The 17,535-nt window shown below is 40.0% G+C and overlaps 4 protein-coding genes across 5 annotated transcripts; all 4 read right to left on the bottom strand.

Annotated features, from left to right (window-relative positions):
* Window positions 1–2,783: 2,783 nt before the first annotated feature.
* Window positions 2,784–6,143, bottom strand: mylpfb (myosin light chain, phosphorylatable, fast skeletal muscle b). The gene is made up of 6 exons (XM_063892926.1): window positions 6,014–6,143; window positions 5,406–5,504; window positions 4,186–4,366; window positions 3,972–4,050; window positions 3,819–3,867; window positions 2,784–3,727 (listed from the first exon to the last, which is right to left on the bottom strand). The coding sequence occupies exons 1-6, from the start codon at window positions 6,014–6,016 to the stop codon at window positions 3,626–3,628; spliced, it is 513 nt and encodes a 170-aa protein (XP_063748996.1). The 5' UTR covers window positions 6,017–6,143; the 3' UTR covers window positions 2,784–3,625.
* Window positions 6,144–8,406: 2,263 nt separating this feature from the next.
* Window positions 8,407–11,389, bottom strand: LOC134870932 (sesquipedalian-1-like). Of its 2 annotated transcripts, none has more exons than XM_063893464.1 (4): window positions 11,175–11,389; window positions 10,659–10,769; window positions 9,767–10,070; window positions 8,407–9,016 (listed from the first exon to the last, which is right to left on the bottom strand). In XM_063893464.1, the coding sequence occupies exons 2-4, from the start codon at window positions 10,737–10,739 to the stop codon at window positions 8,598–8,600; spliced, it is 804 nt and encodes a 267-aa protein (XP_063749534.1). In that variant the 5' UTR covers window positions 10,740–10,769; window positions 11,175–11,389; the 3' UTR covers window positions 8,407–8,597. The 2 variants fall into 2 exon arrangements, with proteins under 2 accessions (XP_063749534.1, XP_063749535.1); XM_063893465.1 differs by lacking the exon at window positions 11,175–11,389 and adding an exon at window positions 11,006–11,146.
* Window positions 11,390–12,198: 809 nt separating this feature from the next.
* Window positions 12,199–15,052, bottom strand: LOC134870930 (zinc finger protein 436-like). Its single transcript, XM_063893461.1, has 3 exons — window positions 14,822–15,052; window positions 14,075–14,271; window positions 12,199–13,946 (listed from the first exon to the last, which is right to left on the bottom strand). Exons 2-3 carry the CDS (start codon window positions 14,262–14,264, stop codon window positions 13,021–13,023), a joined length of 1,116 nt encoding a protein of 371 aa, XP_063749531.1. The 5' UTR covers window positions 14,265–14,271; window positions 14,822–15,052; the 3' UTR covers window positions 12,199–13,020.
* Window positions 15,053–15,180: 128 nt separating this feature from the next.
* On the bottom strand, window positions 15,181–17,385 carry LOC134870931 (zinc finger protein 135-like). Its single transcript, XM_063893462.1, has 3 exons — window positions 17,104–17,385; window positions 16,734–16,938; window positions 15,181–16,636 (listed from the first exon to the last, which is right to left on the bottom strand). The coding sequence occupies exons 2-3, from the start codon at window positions 16,927–16,929 to the stop codon at window positions 15,798–15,800; spliced, it is 1,035 nt and encodes a 344-aa protein (XP_063749532.1). The 5' UTR covers window positions 16,930–16,938; window positions 17,104–17,385; the 3' UTR covers window positions 15,181–15,797.
* Between the last annotated feature and the right edge of the window lie 150 nt (window positions 17,386–17,535).

Raw genomic sequence — 17,535 nt, 5'->3', positions numbered from 1 at the left:
TATTAAGATCTTAATTTATTACAGCATGAAATCTAAAAGGTTTACCACTGCATCAGTAGCTACAACAAAATGGTCCTTCCTTAATATCCTGCAGCCACAACAATTAACATGGGCACAATGACAATAATATATTCTCACTCTTCACCCTCTACATGAGTTGTAAAATATACAATATTAATATATTGAACATTATTTATATAGCACCTTTCAAACGGAGTTACAAAGTCATTTCATATAAAAACAGGAACATTTACATACAGGAAATTAAATGAACTTAAAACCAGCAACTATACATGCATTTTACAACAAAGAAAGTATAACAAACAGAAAGAAGCACAAATATAATTACATAAAAGCCATTCTAAAAAAGTGATTTAAAAGAGCAGATTGTTCCGTAGTCCAGGAGCCCTGACAGCAAAACATCTGAGGATGTCAGGGTGCAGGAAGCGACAAAGGGCAGTAAGAAATCCGGTAAACAGCTCGGAGCAATGCCTTTAAGGACTTTGTAAGTAATCAATTACATTAAAACATCGATGGTTATGATGGAAGCATGATTAAACCACTGATTTGACATGCGTATCTAAGTTGAGGTGTTGGTCAAATATGACACAACAATCTCTGCTATATGTTACTAGAAACTGAACGAACAAAACAGAGGTTGAACGAGGTTCATTTTTGCTCCCAACATTTGAGCCAATCCAGTTTTCCCAGGTTGTTCAAATGTAGAATGGATGACACTGAATTTCCTAAATTAGTGATGCCCATCATTGGAATCATCAGAACACATCCAGTGTTCATGCCGTCAAAGTGCAGAAACTTTGAAAAAAGCAAAACAATTATTGGAGGAAAATATGAAGTGAAGGTAACTACAAGGTTGTTGATGATGATCTGCAGAGCCTTCTTCTTCTAGGGGTGGACGTCTCCTCCTCCAGGGTTAGATCTCTTCAGGGCCCAGAGGATGGCGAAGTCACAATATCCAATTACAGGAAGAGTCAGAGCAAAAAACAAGATCATGTTGAGGTCATTCAAAATCTCATTCCTTTTGGTAGTAACATAATATCCAAAAGTTAGTGTCACAGCCCAAACACAAACAACCATCAAGACCCTCGGAGTCAAACTCTTTCTCAATCGATATGTAACAGGATGAACCACCGCCATGTAACAGTCCAGACAGATACAGGTAATAAAGAGAGGCCTCCCACACAAGTTGAATGAAAATATGAAGTAAAGCAAAAGTTCATACACAAAGCTATTGTTGGTTGTGCTGTCATTCAACTTTGGTAGAAGAATAGTCAAATGAAGTGCATCCATGATGGGGAGATTTGACATAAAGACATCATTGGAGGTGAATGGGGTTCCTTTTCTTCTTTTCTGAAACAGGTCCAAAAGGACGGCAACTGCTCCAGGAAATCCCAAAACAAAGGAAACTGCAGTGGCACAAGCCCATAATATAAAACCCTCCTGTTGGCCATTACACACGATATAGCCCTCCGCTGTTGCATTAGTGACGTTAATTAATCGAGACATTTAGATTGTTCCTAAAAAAACAAACAAGAACCTATCACTCTCTTATTAATCAATTAAAAGCAGCAGCTGAACAATATACACCGACCTCTCGCTATAAGTGAAAAGACAACATGTCCAACTGTGTTTCAGAGGGTATCCTTATTTGTATAATGTATGTGAGACAGTGGATGTTTTAGTTGGAAAGGCACACCATTATCATCCATCACACCTGTCAACAGATCGCAATTTTCCACTGAGATTTGAATGAGTTTCACTGTAAAATCAGGAAAGGGAAATCAATGTAACAAAACATCTGTTCAAAAAGTGAATGAAGTAGAACCAGTGTCAGATGTGTCCTATATGTTTTTAGCCATACTGGTGGACCAAAATCACAAATCTATATGAAGAACTTTAAAAAGAAAAGAGAATTAGAGAGAAACACATCTAAATTCAGGACTTATGGAAAGATCTCTTCGACTGCTGCCACGCTAGCAGCTCTAAGTGCTAACGTTGTTGTGCTAACATGCTCTGATGTTCATTGAGGGGCTCTATGACAGCTAAAGGTTAAAACTAAATAAGGTGCCTTGCTAAAGTTAACCTTAAAAGGAGTTGTTGAATCTGCAGAATTGAATATAGCAACGCTCAATTTACGGGACAGCTTTGGAAAAAACGACAGCTTCAGAAACTTAATATGCATTTATTGCTTATTGAGGAGGGCGAAAAATATGAAGTCAAAGGGGTGCTGAAGAACTGTATGTATCTGCATAGACAAGTAAGAAAATAAATGTGAAATTTATAAAGATGAATAAATAAATATGAAGGGAAATAAATAAAATAAGGAATAAATTGCCATTTTAAAGACATAACAGAATAAAGTTATGTTATATCTTTTATTCATTAAATTATTTCTGTTGATATTCTTTTTTTTTATGTGTTTTTATTCTTATATATTTTTCTCTATATTTATACTTTAAAAATATATATAATATCCAATGTTTTTTTTTCTCATTCTTTTGTCTCCTGCTTTTGCTTTTCCCTATACTTCTTTGCTTTATCGCAATTCATTCAGATACCTTTGCGCTACATTACTTAAGGATAATTTATGTTTTGACCTGCACTCATCTATGATTTTAAATGTCCTTTTAAAAGTTCCCCATCCATTCCTTTATAATGCCTTATTAACGTGTGCGTTTTACAGTCAGTGCTCTACAGTCCACCAGCAGTCTATCACCCCTCGCCCCACTTAAACCAACTGACACAGTGTCGTACAAAAGATATTGTTTTTATTTGTACTTCTTTATTTGTTACAGACACAATTGCAACAACAGGAGAGAAACAGCAGTGAGAGGGAGGAAGAAGAGCAAAAAACAAAGACATTTTATTTTTGTTGATTTCTTTTCCTGCCTCCCGCTCACCAGCCTTTCACCATCTCTGTCTCTATTTACAAGACATGCTTTACCATTTTTCACTACAACTTTTCCTTTCATACCTGTGTTTAAGAGAGGGAGAGACCCGATTAAAAAGAGGGGGTTAGGTTAACTATTATAGTGCAACTCCCACTCTTTTAGTGTGCACTCCTCTCTATTGCAAACACAAGGACAAATCCACGACACACTCTGTGTAAGGTTGAGACTTGCAGATTTTCCCTTTCCTTGTTTCAAGTATGGTCACATGCACCATAGCACCCAAGAGACACTTTTGATTGCCCGCTTTACACACTGGACTGCATATGCATTCACTCTGCATGTAGGTATGATGCATGCACTGCTGGCCTCAACGCAGAAGGACAGAACAAGTGATGGGGGAAAAGGAGAAGGAACAAAAGGCAGGGACAGAGAGAGAGAGAAGGTGTTTCAGTGCCACAAGATTATTTTTATTGAAAATAATCCCATGTCCTCCTGTTGACTCACACAGAAACAACCCCACAGCCACCATTCCTCTCACTTAGTATCTCGTTGATGGAGACAAGTCTTTTCGTAGTGAGCTGGCAAGCGGAAAGAGATGACCTGGGAGGGGAAGTGTGCAAGGGAGCCACGTCGTCGGAGAGGAGGGGGAGTGAGTATGGTGGAGGGTCAGATACGGGTTTGAACGGAGGTAGAGATGTTGGAACAGGTGGAATTTACTCTTCCTTTTCCTCTCCGTGAGTGATGACGTAGCAGATGCTCTTGTAGTCAACATTGCCAGCCACATCAGGGGGGAAAGCGGCCCACAGGTTGGTCATCTGCAGGAAAGATTAAAAGACATTTCTTACAACACTAGCCAACAACAGACAGAATGTGAGTATGAGCAAAGAGAAAGACGCATCAGCTCACCTCCTCGGGGGTGAACCTGTCACACTGGGTGGTCAGAAGCTCCTCAAGGCTGGAAAGGGAAAATAGATAAAATTGAATATCAGATGGTCTTTCTTGATTATGACAAGAAGAGCTGCTGCTATAGACAGTAATTAAAAAAGAAAAGGCCCTTACAATTCCTTCTTGATGGAGCCAGTGGCCTCGGGGTCCAGGACCTTGAAGGCAGACACGATAACGTCCTCGGGGTCAGCACCTAATAGTAAAAGAAGCCAATTAGTCTAAAGTTATAAAACATCAAAACAATCCCTAATCACAGAATGATATCAAGCATGTGGGGGAATAAATATAGAAAGTAGAGTGACAATGTCGGGCCTATGTGTCAACGCACCCTTCAGCTTCTCGCCGAACATGGTCAGGAAGACGGTGAAGTTGATGGGGCCGCTGGCCTCCTTCACCATGGCCTCAAGCTCCTCATTCTTCACATTCAGCTGGCCCATGGTGGCGAGCACGTCCCTGAGATCGTCCTTGCTGATGATGCCATCTCTGTTCTGGTCAATGATTGTGAAAGCCTGCCAGAAGAGGAGAGTAGAGGTCAGTCACTGGGTGTAAATAAAAATTCAAGTGATTCATTACGGGTTGCCAAAATGCTCCTCACATTTCGCACAAGTACCCGTCATAAGACTTGCTTATGATAATTATTTGAGAGCGATAGCCTGCCAACACAAAAGTGTAAATGTGGAGTCGTTCTCCACCTCTTGTCCTCCGCATAGCTGGGCGTAACACCCAGTGAAACCAAAGATGGCATTGCAAACCTTTTGGGACTTGGCAGCTGGTCGGCCACTTGTCTTTCTAAGGTGTTAAAATGGTCTCGGAATGTGAGACGAGCCCGTTGTGACATTTAAGGAGAAGGTATTGATTACAGCTGTCGTCGTCCCCCCCCCCCCACCACCTCTTTTTTCCCCTTGTGACTAAATGGGATGACCCTGTACCCAATGTTATTTCAGCTACTGTCTCCATTGTATTATTGGTAACAGGAGCTACACTGACATGACCAAATCTTTTCTTCATATCTTCAACTGAGGAACATCACAGATAATATTTTAGTGATATAATAACAGCAACACAAATGTATTAATTGTGCCACATTTAAATATTTAGAAAAAGATATTGTTCCTTTATATATTTTATATATGCAGAGCCTGCTAAATGTTAAGACCTCAAATTCTGTCATATTCTTTTTTACCACGAGCCCCTCTTTCCTGCTCTGATCAACATGACTGTCCACCAGCTGTTGGGCGGCATTCCAGTAGGGTCACTGAGCGTGTGTTTCTCAGTCTCCGAGCAGGATTTCTAAGCTACTCCAATGGAGAGGTAGCTCCTGTCAACGGCAAAAAATCTCAGATTTACTGTCCTGCTGATGAGGATATTCTGGTTTCCCTACAGCCACCTGATCGGGTCTATAGCTTCCTCACGTTACCACCGAGGTCAGCTGATATACATGATGTCATTGCAGAGTACAACATGTCTCTTTTCCCACATGGCTTAGAGAGAACCTGAACTTATACTAGAAATCTTTAAAGTATTTGAGATGTGATCATAAAACTTTACCTCTTTGTACTCCTGGATCTGGCTCTGCTCAAACATGGAGAACACATTGGAGGATCCACCCTCTCCCTGCTGCTGCCTCCTCTTTGCCTTCTTGGGTGCCTGGGAAATGAAAGGTAAATACATTTTAGACATACACAACATCAACCCAACAGCGATCCTAGCAAAAAACACAAAGGCTGCCCTGATTTGAAAAAAACTTTAAATGTTTGTTTCAGTAACTTTTACATCCCTCTTGGGTCTAAGATCAACTAAAGAATGCAAAAAAAAGAGTAAAATCTGGTGGATTTTCCAATAAAGGAAATCTATTAATATTAACTCTATCTCCCAATTAGGGTTCAAGTACAATATAATGACTTTGTTGGCGATTATAATAAGCCAGTGCTCCTAAACAACATTTATTTGAGATATTTATTCTGGGTTAAGGTTTGAGATGTTAAATAAAGTCTTCAGATAAAAGTTAAGAAAAATCCAAAGTTTGGGATGCTCAGCTCAAGAGACTGCTTCATGGGCTGTTGGTAATCCAGATAGCAAATGTATCACTGATGCTTTCATCTCATCATCCTAGATTTCCTAGAGACTGCTCTTCCAAGGAACATGGCCACACTCACCATCTCTCAAGTTTTTGGGGTTGTTGGTGGTAAAGAAGAGAAGACTACGACAAGCCGATGTGACTGACATGTAAGCATCCCACCCTAGGGGCCTTATATACTAGCCCAAGGGGGGCTAACTTTAGCCACACCATCAGGTTTGGCAGGAAAACAGAGCTGAGGGAAAGTAAGAGAAAGAGGGAGGAGCAAAGAGGTGGTGGGATGGATCGGTTTACCGATGTTTCAAAATAGGTCCCAGGAGTCTTGGAATGAGGTGAATTCAATGCCAACACACAGGAGGGACTTTGGCGTAATCTGTGGACTAATATGGCTAAACTGACTGACAGGAAATGCTGACACTCAACCCATCTGCCCCAGGATTTCTTCTCCTCTTTTTCCTGAGATTCTTTGTTCTGGCTATCTTTGTTTCTGTTATAACCAGATCAAAACCCAGTGTCTGCTGCTTTAATCCCGTGATACACACATGCACACATATACACACACACACACACACACACACACACACACACACACACACACACACACACACACACACACACACACACACACACACACACACACACACACACACACACACACACACACACACAGGATTATCAGTAATTAACAGCCTCAAGCTGCTCTAGGTGCCAACATTTACTCGTGGGTGGCATATCCTGAAGTCATCACCTGCTAAATGATAGGTTTACTCTGAGGTTTGATCCCACTCCTGGATCAGTAGTGGCCAACCAAGTTTAATAACAGTCATGAAACTTGAAAACAGTTGGCTGATGAGCTTTGGTCTGGCTCCAGTAGTGGCACGCGACTACCAGGCCTGTACAGACTCTGACCTTGCATCAATGAGAAATATAAACAGTCCTGCAATACTGATCTCATGTGGCAGGAAATGCTCCAGGGAAATACTGTGTTTATAACTTTGATATACTATTTGGTTTGAAAGACCTTCTAAAGATGGCCTGCAGGTTGGTGCACTGGTACAACAATCCTTACAAAGTTCGAAATAAAAATTCAAATTTTGGCAGAAAACACTTATCCGGTTTCATTGCACATGCCAGAGAAGCACATTATAGTTTATAGTATCTTTGGAGGACATGTTGATATCTGTTTCTGTGACAATAAGTCATATCTGTGATGGGAAACAGCAAATGAAGATTGAACTACATAAGAAGCTTTCCCACCCTGGCTGCACTAATTTGGGTGGGTTCCCAGTATAGTTGCTTCAGAACAGGAGGACAGTGGCCCACCCACTTAACTCCATATATGAGCTCTGTGGCCTGCCATCAATCATGTCACTGTACAGCTAAGGTATGTATTGGGAACCAGCACCAGCATGGCGATACTCTATACGTTGGTTTATGGGACCGATGTGCCTTTTCTTTTTGATCCGGTGTTGATTTCCGAACCCTTCACTATTTAAAATGTGAAGAAATAGAACTAAAAGTTAAATCCTTGATGGAAAATGTTGCGTGCAGCACCCTTCAAGTATTGGACTTGAAGGTGACAGAGGCAGAAAGAGACCAAGCTCTCTGAAAGACCGTAAAACAAGACAGCTGTAGAGACTGAAATAGCGCTGCCTCCCCCCGCCATTCTCTTTCCCAGCCATTTTGACTCTTCTAAAATTTGACAGACTTCGCCCTTCTTGGCCAGCTTTGCCTCATTGGCCCTTTTAATACCCACACAGGCTGCTTTTAAGTTGAGGTGGTTAGGAACATTAAGTCCCTGATATTTATATAAATTGGGTTGTTAGGTGATCAATAACATGTGATGCTGAATGACAGAGCTTGTTATTAAACCTCATATTGGTATTTAACACGAGTGCCTGTCAAGCAAAAAGCTGTCATCAGTTGTGTCGTGATGCTGTCTAAGTATTCCTTTATCAGTTTGTGATTTGAAATCATAACGTTGCATATTTGTGACAATTATTTTTTGACATTTTTTGTAGAGACGCATGGTTGTATATCAAAAACGTTGGAGAAAAAGTGTCATTAAGGCATCGGTAAAGAAAGTCAGTTATCAAATCTCCTCTAATATCAATACATTTTATACCCTGATGATTGATGTGATGTCAATGTCTGTTGTTTTGTCTGCGCTGATCCTAAATATAGATTAAAGGCCACAGAACATTTTTGATTCTGATTGGCTGGCAGGTGTAGATTCATTTCTGGTAACAGGACACGAATAATGCAGCTCTTTGTTGCTGTTCTAAATTAAGGTGCTGGCATAAACCTATTTAAAATGCTGTTTTACATGTTGTACTATCATGTAACCTTAAACTCATCTGGTATTGTTCTGGATTCAAGGACTTAAAAGGAGGGTGTATGTAGACTAAAAGGACTACAGATTACATATATAAATCAACATAGGTGTTACAACAACAACAACAAAGAACAGTGTAGCATGAAATCATTTATTGACTCTATGATAAAATAAGTAAAAAAAGAAACCCTTCAACAACAAAAAATATATACAATTATATCCTAACAATTACTGTTGTAGCTGTAAAACCTATTTACATAAAAGCTTTGGAATGCAAACACACATTAACAACACATACTAAGGTTTAGACCCTGTATGCCCTCCCCCGTTATCCAAAATCAATTAAGTTTTCGACCCCAGCAGCTTCTTCACCTTGTCCCCTTCTTGACCAACCAGCAATCAGTTCCTTCACCTCTTTTCCAAAATCCTCATGCAATTGGGTGAATTCCTCCTTGGTGCCTAAACAGCCGCCTAACCACTCCCCTAACACTGGAGCAGGAGTGTTCACAGGCACCACGTTCGCGCTCCTCTTAGGCCACAGTTTTGGAGATCTTTTATTGGCTGATTTGGAGGAAAGGATCGGAGGTTGGAGCATCTGATTGGAGCTCAGACCGGCTCCCGCTGCTACACCTGCAGCTGGAAACGAAGGTATCGCTGAAGACTGTGCGACCTGAAAGGCTTCTGCTGTGTTGAAATTTGGCGTGGTGAAGGGATTGCCTGGTTCATCGGGGAACTCGCCTAATGCATCTGAAAAAGAGCAAATGCAAACAGATAAATACATAAACAACAGCTGCCTTCATTAAAATGTCCTCTTTTTGTAGAGGAGTTTTATTTGTTTATTTTGATTTTCTCTGGTATCTGTTTTTTGTTTTTTAGAGTACACTTCATTTTCTGGCAAGTCTGCAAAATCAGAGCACAAAAACTGGCCTCACTGTGCGGCTTGCTAAAAATTTATGTCAACAATTCATGGAGTGTTTTTTGCACAAGAGCAAAGTCCTCCATTTGGACTTTAAAATAAAAACAGCAGCAACAAAAATGTAACCAAAAGAAAACATCTTCCCACATGTGTAGAGCACACACACTACACCCTTTGTACTAACTGTAAATGCTGAAAATGGATTTTAATTAAATTAAATTAATAGAAAAAGTGGAACTCCAATTTCTGTAACTGCTATCATTTTTTCAGTAAGAGGTGCAATATTTTCATTGAAGTAATCCAAAAGTACTCAAGTTTGATAACTTCTGTTGCGGATTACATCACTACTGTTAAAGAGCTACATGTAATATGTAATAAGTAACCGTACATTTCAAAGTAATCTGATCCTTCCCCGCTGACAGACGGACTTTATGACTTTATGTTTGCATATATTTCACCAACACGTATGCATTTTATGTGGAGACTGCAAACAGACAAGCTGCTCTCCAGAACAAAAGGCAGCTCTCTTTTGCACACTGCACAGACACAAAGACACACACTCAGATTTTTCTGCCTCTCACCTCTGTACTTCTTCTCCATGTCCATCACCAGCAGGGCCAGGTAGTTGTGGTTGGCTGACAGCAGGGCTTTGATCCAGCTCTCCAGACTCGCCTGGTCCTCGGCGGCAAACTTGTACGTCCGCAGGCCCGGCTCGCTCCACACCAGCGAGAAGGCAAACTGCTCCTCGGACTCGCACAGCTGGACGGTGCAGCCCTCCAGAACAATCACGCCTGTCACGTCCCGGTCCGCCGGCTTGTCCTTGTAGAAGAGGAGGTTCCCCTTCAGCACAAACCAGCGCTTCTGATAGGAAGTCTTTATCTCGCCCTGTGAGACAATTGTGAAATCTGCAGCTTACTGACTCACATACAAACTGTTCACTTACTAAATGTCTTGCATAACAGTGTGGGGAAATAAGAAGCCAAGGGAGGTTAAACGTTACAGACAAAAAAGTGAAGTAGAATCATTTTAGCTCATGTTGTTATCTATGTGTTTAGAAATATTACATTGTTTTAAAAGCTGTGTGGATTGACATCCTTATATTATGAAACAAATACATACATTGATCAATTGTCATGTCATGGGGTTTCTTTATTTGGTGAAATAAAAATAGTACATTTATGTATTTGTGTGTAAATTTATGTATGCCTTTATTTTCCTGCCTGATTTTATTACATTTTTAGCATTCCAATAACTGAATCTTGTTTTTCCCTTGCAAAGCACTTTGTAGCTTTGCTTTGAACAGGTGTAGCTAATAAAGTTATTGAGATACAGTTTGAAATATAACAGTCAAAGTGGTTATTGTTGGGTATGTTTTTAAAACTTAATTTGACCCCTGTTCATGATTAAAAAGGCAAAGAAACAGTGGTCTATTCCTAAGTGTTCGTATGTTTTTTTTTTACTAACGTGTCATACCTTCTTGGAGAGGTACCCTTCTTTGTCGACTGGTGAGTTGCAAGATTCAAAATAACTGACAACTTTTTCATCAATCTTCATTTCAACATCACAGGCTGCTTTGACCTGAGCCTGCAACAAAGACAAAACTAAATTAAGCCTACTTCCTCATTTATTACTGCGGATATGTTCATGTAAACAGAGATATTAACGAGCTTTATGTAAAACAGTAAGTGTCCGTAGGGCAAAATGAGTTCCATTTACGTGTAATGCAATAATGTTAAGACTTTTTTTTTAACAGTCAACAAAACATTAAATATATTAATGTGGACACGTGCCAAAGTGACCGACATTAATAACTCGCTAACCGTTTTTAAGGCGGTAGCGTCTTTTACAACCTGTGCTGCGCCGCTGCACGATAACACTTACAACTGAGTCATGAATTCCGGTTTCAGTTCGTAACTTTGTTAACTTCAACTGGAGAAATAGTGCAGTATTACACTGGTTTTGACTTCCACATGGTCCTTGTTTACTCACCTTTCTCCAAAGTGTGCAACTCCGCTTCAGTTTCCTCCTCCTGGCTGTGTGTCAATCACTTCCTGGTAGGTAAGGTAAGGCAGCTCCACGTCAACAGCACCAGAGCAGCTGCCTGTTCAATAGGCTAATTCAACAATACGTTCACTTATTTCAAAATAAAAACAAGAAGTATCCTAGGTGATTTTTAGGCTCAATATTTCAGATCTAAGCACTTGGTTCATTAATAGACAAATTACCTTGCCCGTAGATATTTTTTCCATGGTGATTTTCTTTAGAGAATAACTTATTTACTTTAACTACCATTTATAAAAGCAAGTCTGCATCACCATCTGAAAATGTGGATCAGCCCTCTGTGGCCCCTTATAAGTGACCCGTAGAAACTGTATCAGCTGGTTTAGTTCATTTACTCATTACAGACTTGGGAGTTTAGAAATGTACCAAAGCAGACTGCATTATTATGTTGTGGCTCGTATGGATCTTTATCAAAATCAAATCAAAATGGCAGTTTGTTAAAGATCTGAAGAAATTCCCTCAAGGCCCTTAAGGTGTCAACTTCACAAAAATGGGATGTTAGGGTCAATAAAAAGCAAAGAAAGTGAGCATTGTGCCTCTTTTTTTGAAAATAGTCAATTATTTACTGTTGATGTTGCATATTCAATCTTCATAGAGTAATTCACATTTAATTTATACAAGGAACTGTGGTAACTCAGATACTACCTTGATATATAGTCTATGATGCTACCATGTGTGCTAAATAATGTTGATGCGCAGGTTTTGGCGGTCAGTCCATGGTTTGTATTACTTGTAAAAATCCCTAACATCTTCTGTGTGAAGTCAAATAGATGCATCTGTTAGTTTCTCACACATAGCAGCATGATACAAGGACTCAAGGTTTATATGACACACATCCACAAGGGGGTGTAAAATGATGTTTGTGTTATTGTTATTTTTTAATACACCCGCAGCTACTTTAACAGGCTTTCGATTACATGAGTCTTGTGGAAGACAGTCAATCACTGAGCCGTTTGAGGTGATAATAAATACATTTATTGGTTGGCTGTGAAATTTCCATTTTCCTGGCTTTTCCACTACATACCTAGGTGCATTTGCAATAAATATATCGAGCAACAGCAAGCGTCCATCACTCTATAAAATCAGGCAAATGTAAGGACAACCATTCTTCAGAATTGCATTCAACAATTGTCTTCACCACTTATTTAAAGTGAGACAACTCCTTCTGTGCATGGGGAAAAAGAGATGTTACACTAAACATCACACTGTCATCTTATGAGATTAAAACTGCCCCTTTGACGATTTGTTCTTTTCAACATTGCCATGTGTACAATAATTGTCATATTGTTATAAATGGCCTTTGTATGAAGAGAGATCATTAATGCCAAGTGTCATAATATACGACAATTTAACTATTGAGTGATGCTAACATTTAGTAGTTGCTTAAGGTCCAAGCTCATTATTTATAATTATATCAGTGAATCTTTAATTGCAAAGCTGTAGAATTTCTGATAGGTTACAGCTCCGGAAAAAGATGAGGACCACATTATCAGTTCCTCTGGTTTTACTATGTATGTCTTCGAGTTAAATGCATTTATTTATTGTATTCTATAAAATACTGACAACTCTTCTCTGTGTCTGAATTCAACAGACACTGGAATGGCTGCCATACATGTAGAGATAAAGATTTAATAACAATTTGGAGTGGTCTCTTAATTTTTTCCAGAACTGTATTTCCTTCTGCAGCCCATCATGACAGCAAAAAGATTTAAAGTGACTAGCCTCTAAATTAGTTCCACAAGGTAAGTGTGCTCAATTCAGTGTTATATGAAAATCATTCCTGTTGCTCAGTCCACACTTGCTGTAACTGTAAAATCTCCCCAATGTGGATCTTCTGATGTCTTTTCAAATTCTCCCCCCGGCTGAAGCTCTTCCCACACTGGTTGCAGTAGTATGGTTTCTCCCCTGTGTGGACCCTCTTGTGTTTTTTCAGGTCTCCCGCCTGACTGAAACGTCTCCCACACTGAACGCAGCCATACGGCTTCTCTCCCGTATGACAACGCTGGTGGATTCTCAAGTTCCCCACCCTGCTGAATGTCTTTCCACACACAACACACACATGGGATTCTTCTCCCCTGAAGTGCTCCATCCGGATTCTTCTCCCATCGAATGCACCCCTGTTGGTTTTTGCGAAGCCATGCCTCCTTTGTATGGAATTATTTGAGTGGACAAAAACACGTCCTTTAGTTTCGGTACTGACTTGTGGTCGGTGTGTTTCAACAGAGTTCTGACGAGAAGAGTTGCAGCTTAAATCCACACCCCTATAGTGTTCTTGGATAGATTGTGGTTCTGTGGTTAGGCACTCTGTTAGTTCTGATTCTTTTTTGATAACTGCCAGGCTAACCCCGAGTGAGGTGCTGCAGAGAAGGGTGCACCCGTTATAGGATGTGACTGCACTGAGGTCTCTGTTTTCATTGTGCAATGTCTGAACAGTGACTGCTTCCTCAATAATGTGTGCCACCTCCTCTGGTTGTACTAGGCAATCTTCTGTTATTTGAGTTGAGTTGGATTCAGTTTGTAATTCAGTGTTGACGTAGCTCTCCTTTTTTTGCGATTCCTGCTTCACATTATGTTCATTTGTGTGGTTCTGTTTTTGCTCTGCAAGAGTTGGGTCCTGCCTCAAGGAAAACCCCAAATCCTGCTTTTGATTTGGATTGTCTTCTTTTTCTTCAGGTAACGGACAACTTGTAGGTAACACATCTAGAAAATCAACAGCAAAAGAGAAAAAGTGTTTTAATTTATATAGGTTACTCATCATTAACATTACACGTAAACCCATAAGTAGTAATGTATCTATAACGACTCAAGGAAATCCACTTAGTACCAACCTATACTCTCTTTTGTTATGTTCTCCTGGAGCTCCTGCAGCCTCCTCTTCAGGCTATCGTTCTCCCTCTGTGTTCTTGCAGTTCTCTCCTGGAACTCGGACACCGTCTCCTTCACCACCTCCAGAACCTCCTGCACCGCTTCAGTCAGGAGCTTGGCCACACGAGCGTTCAAACGTTCAATTTTAGACATCCTGAAACTAGACAAGACTCAGGGTAAGAAATGACTGCTACTTTATAAAGAAATGTTTCACAATCAGTGCTGTGTAACAACTCTCAATCCTACAGTTCTGAATCAAAAACATGTCAAATGTATTGGTGTATTAAACCAGGGAAACATAACACATTTCTAAAAAGTATTCCAATATTCTTTAAATTCAAAAAGGCATTTAAAATCTATTCTGTGTTGTGACAATGTCGTTTATAGCTAATACATGTTACCCTATATAATACACTCATTTTCGTTTGTACTATTTTGGCTTGCTTGTATAAGGTTTAAAACCATTTAGATTAATAGCTATGTAAATGAAATATAGGTAGTTTAGTTGTACAGTCAGCATTGTATTTATTACAGTGAAATGTTTGCCAAGTGACAATCTAGTCAGTTGTGTTTTGTTAAACAGTGAGTGTAAATAAGAGTTTGAGGTTTGTTTAAAATTAAAATCAAAGCAGACGTATTCACACAAGTGTTAATAACTATTAAAGCTGCTTTCAGTTCCTTAGTTAAGCTTAAATTTAGAGGAGCTGTACCTGCAGGCTAGTCGTGGTCATGTAGCTAACGTTAGCTCCGTACGTTTCCGCTATCGTTTTCCCTTCCAATAAACACGTAATGTGGTTACTGTGTTTACAATACGTGTAGGTTATTTCCACACAATTCAAACTGTGAAAACAATTACAGGAACATTGTGAACAATACAACCATCAATCGGAAGGAGACATAACAACATAATTCGCCTTTTCCGGAAGCGACGAACTACATCCGCTGTGAGCTGATTTTCAAAATAAAAGATCGACATCTGACCTTGAGCATTTCACCTTCTATTGAATTCTTCTGTTGCTTCAAATCATATATTTAAAACATCTTTATTGTCCTGTTACATCATACAGCCAATAAAAGAGTAAAACGTCTATAAAGGTACTCCTACATCACAACACAACCTGAGAACAACTTGTTGAAGTAGAGCAATGTAAACTGTAAATTATATTACAGTAGTAGGACTGAATAAACATCAGTAACTTGCTAGCATGCAAAATCTAGTTTTTAGGTTAACAATGTTTGGTTTTACTTGAGAGATTCATATTTTTTTGATTATTAAAATGTCATTTGGTTGGCAATACACAAGACTTAAACAAGAAGAACCACACTTTCATTTGATTTGGAAATTGGACAAAAAGTAGTATGGCAGGAATTGTAGGAAATAAGAAAGGGCGCTTGATACTTCAAAAATTGGCATACAGGCCTACTGTACTACAATAAGCTTTATATCTTTGTAAAGGAGGCATACATATTTTTCCATGTAACATTCTTGAAATTGCAACACTTTCTAAAGACAGTAAGATGGCAATCTGCTTATTATCTCACCACAGAGTGACCATACCTTTAACTTTGGGAATCAAGGACTCTCATTTTCTATCATTTCTGTAGCTAACTGAGATGCAGCCTTTTTCATTGTCCAGCTCTCAATTTCCATAACCTATGTTTAAAGAAAGACTGGCAATAGAAGCCTCACAGATGAGTTTGCTGGTGTTTCTTCAGGTTACTAGAGTGACTAAAACTTTTGCCACAGAGACTGCAGGCAAATGGCTTCTCTCCTGTGTGGTAGCGCAGATGCACGGTCAGGTAGCCGGACTGACTAAAGCATTTCCCGCACACCGAGCAGCAGTACGGCTTCTCCCCCGTGTGAACCCTGTTGTGTTTCTTGTAGTCACCTGCGTGTCTGAACGTGCGGCCACAGAGCAAGCAGCAGTAAGGATTCCTGACATTTCTCTGGGACACTCTTGAGCATGAAGCCCCTGCTTTTGTGTGATTGGTGTGTTGTTCTTTTGTACTGAAACGGTTTGCGTTGTTGTTTATTTGGGATGGTGGCTCTTCTGTGCCATTTTTCTCCAAACTGAAGACTGAATGGCCTTGAGGATGTTCTGAATTTAGTCTTTGTGAGGATGCAGCGCTTGTACTTGCATCATCATAAAAATAATTTGTGGTGTGTATGCCGTCTTCATCCGATGTAGGCTCTATTTTTATTTTCTGTCTGTTTTCAGGGAGGGTGTCCACATCAATAAGATCTACAGGGTTCGAAATGTCCAGTCTATTATCAGTTTCTGTACGAAGAGCTCTTAAATTGTTCAGGTCATCACCACCTAAATCAGTTTGTGTCTTGGCTCCAGGGGTAAGACATGGGGCAGCAAACGGTGTGATGGATGCTTCACGGTCAGGGTCTTCGAAGGAATACGAAGGACAGATTACAGCGATGTCCTCATCAGAGGTGATGAGTTCAATGTCCTCTCCCAACTGCTCTTTCTGTCTCTGCTCGATCAGACGCAAATGGGGCAGTTGTGGCACTGTTCCTGCACAAAATCAAAGTTGACAAAGCACAAAAAATAAAAACTCAGTCAACATTTGAATCAAACAAGTTCAATATTGCTGGACCCTGATATGGAATACCATTGCTTTCCAGTTGTAACTTCTCCTGGAGCCCCTGCAACTTCCTCTTCAGACTCTGGTTCTCTCTCTGTGTTCTGGCAGTTTTCTCCTGATACTCTGATACAGTGTCCTTCACTGCCTCAAGAACCTCCTTCACAGCTTCACACAGCAGCTTCTCCACTCGGGCATTCAGACGTTCAATTTTGGACATCTTCATTGGCTGAGCCTTTTTGACGGAACATAAGAACAGATGAGTGAATGTGTCATACATTTTTGCAGGAGCAACATGCTTCCGTCCAATATCACAGATGTATCCTACAAACTGATCTTGATCACGGGCTCCTATAACTTATAATCGTAACCAGTTTTGATAAAAGAAAAAGCAGCATACCTTGAACCTTATGTAACCAGGTTTAATGTTGTCGCACTGTCTGATGATTCCCAGGTTATCTTGTAGTGATCCAGAGGAAAGCGCTCATTGTTTACATTCACACTTCGGCGGAAATGCCTTTCAGGACATTGACCGGAAGTCCATTTTGCAGTATGGATGTAGCTTTTCCACAAGATAAAGGGAGCAGTAAACTTAAAAAGGGTTTGTTAAAAGTAAATATTTGAATAGATGAGTGTACCGTGTACAAAGACCATCCAATGCCTTCGCTTCCTCGGTTTTTAAGGCGACTCACATCCAGCGGGAAGTGCGACACTGCCATCTACTGGTGAGTACGCGTACATCCAGAGTGCATCTTCGGTCCATTCGTTCATCCTCTGCTTTTTTCTCATTTATATCCCATCACTGACTCCTGTTACTGAGGGAAAAACGTGT

The sequence above is a fragment of the Eleginops maclovinus genome, chromosome 10 (assembly GCF_036324505.1).
Source record: "Eleginops maclovinus isolate JMC-PN-2008 ecotype Puerto Natales chromosome 10, JC_Emac_rtc_rv5, whole genome shotgun sequence".
NCBI classification, from domain to species: Eukaryota; Metazoa; Chordata; class Actinopteri; order Perciformes; family Eleginopidae; genus Eleginops; species Eleginops maclovinus.
This window is presented reverse-complemented; position numbering and strand designations above follow the sequence as displayed.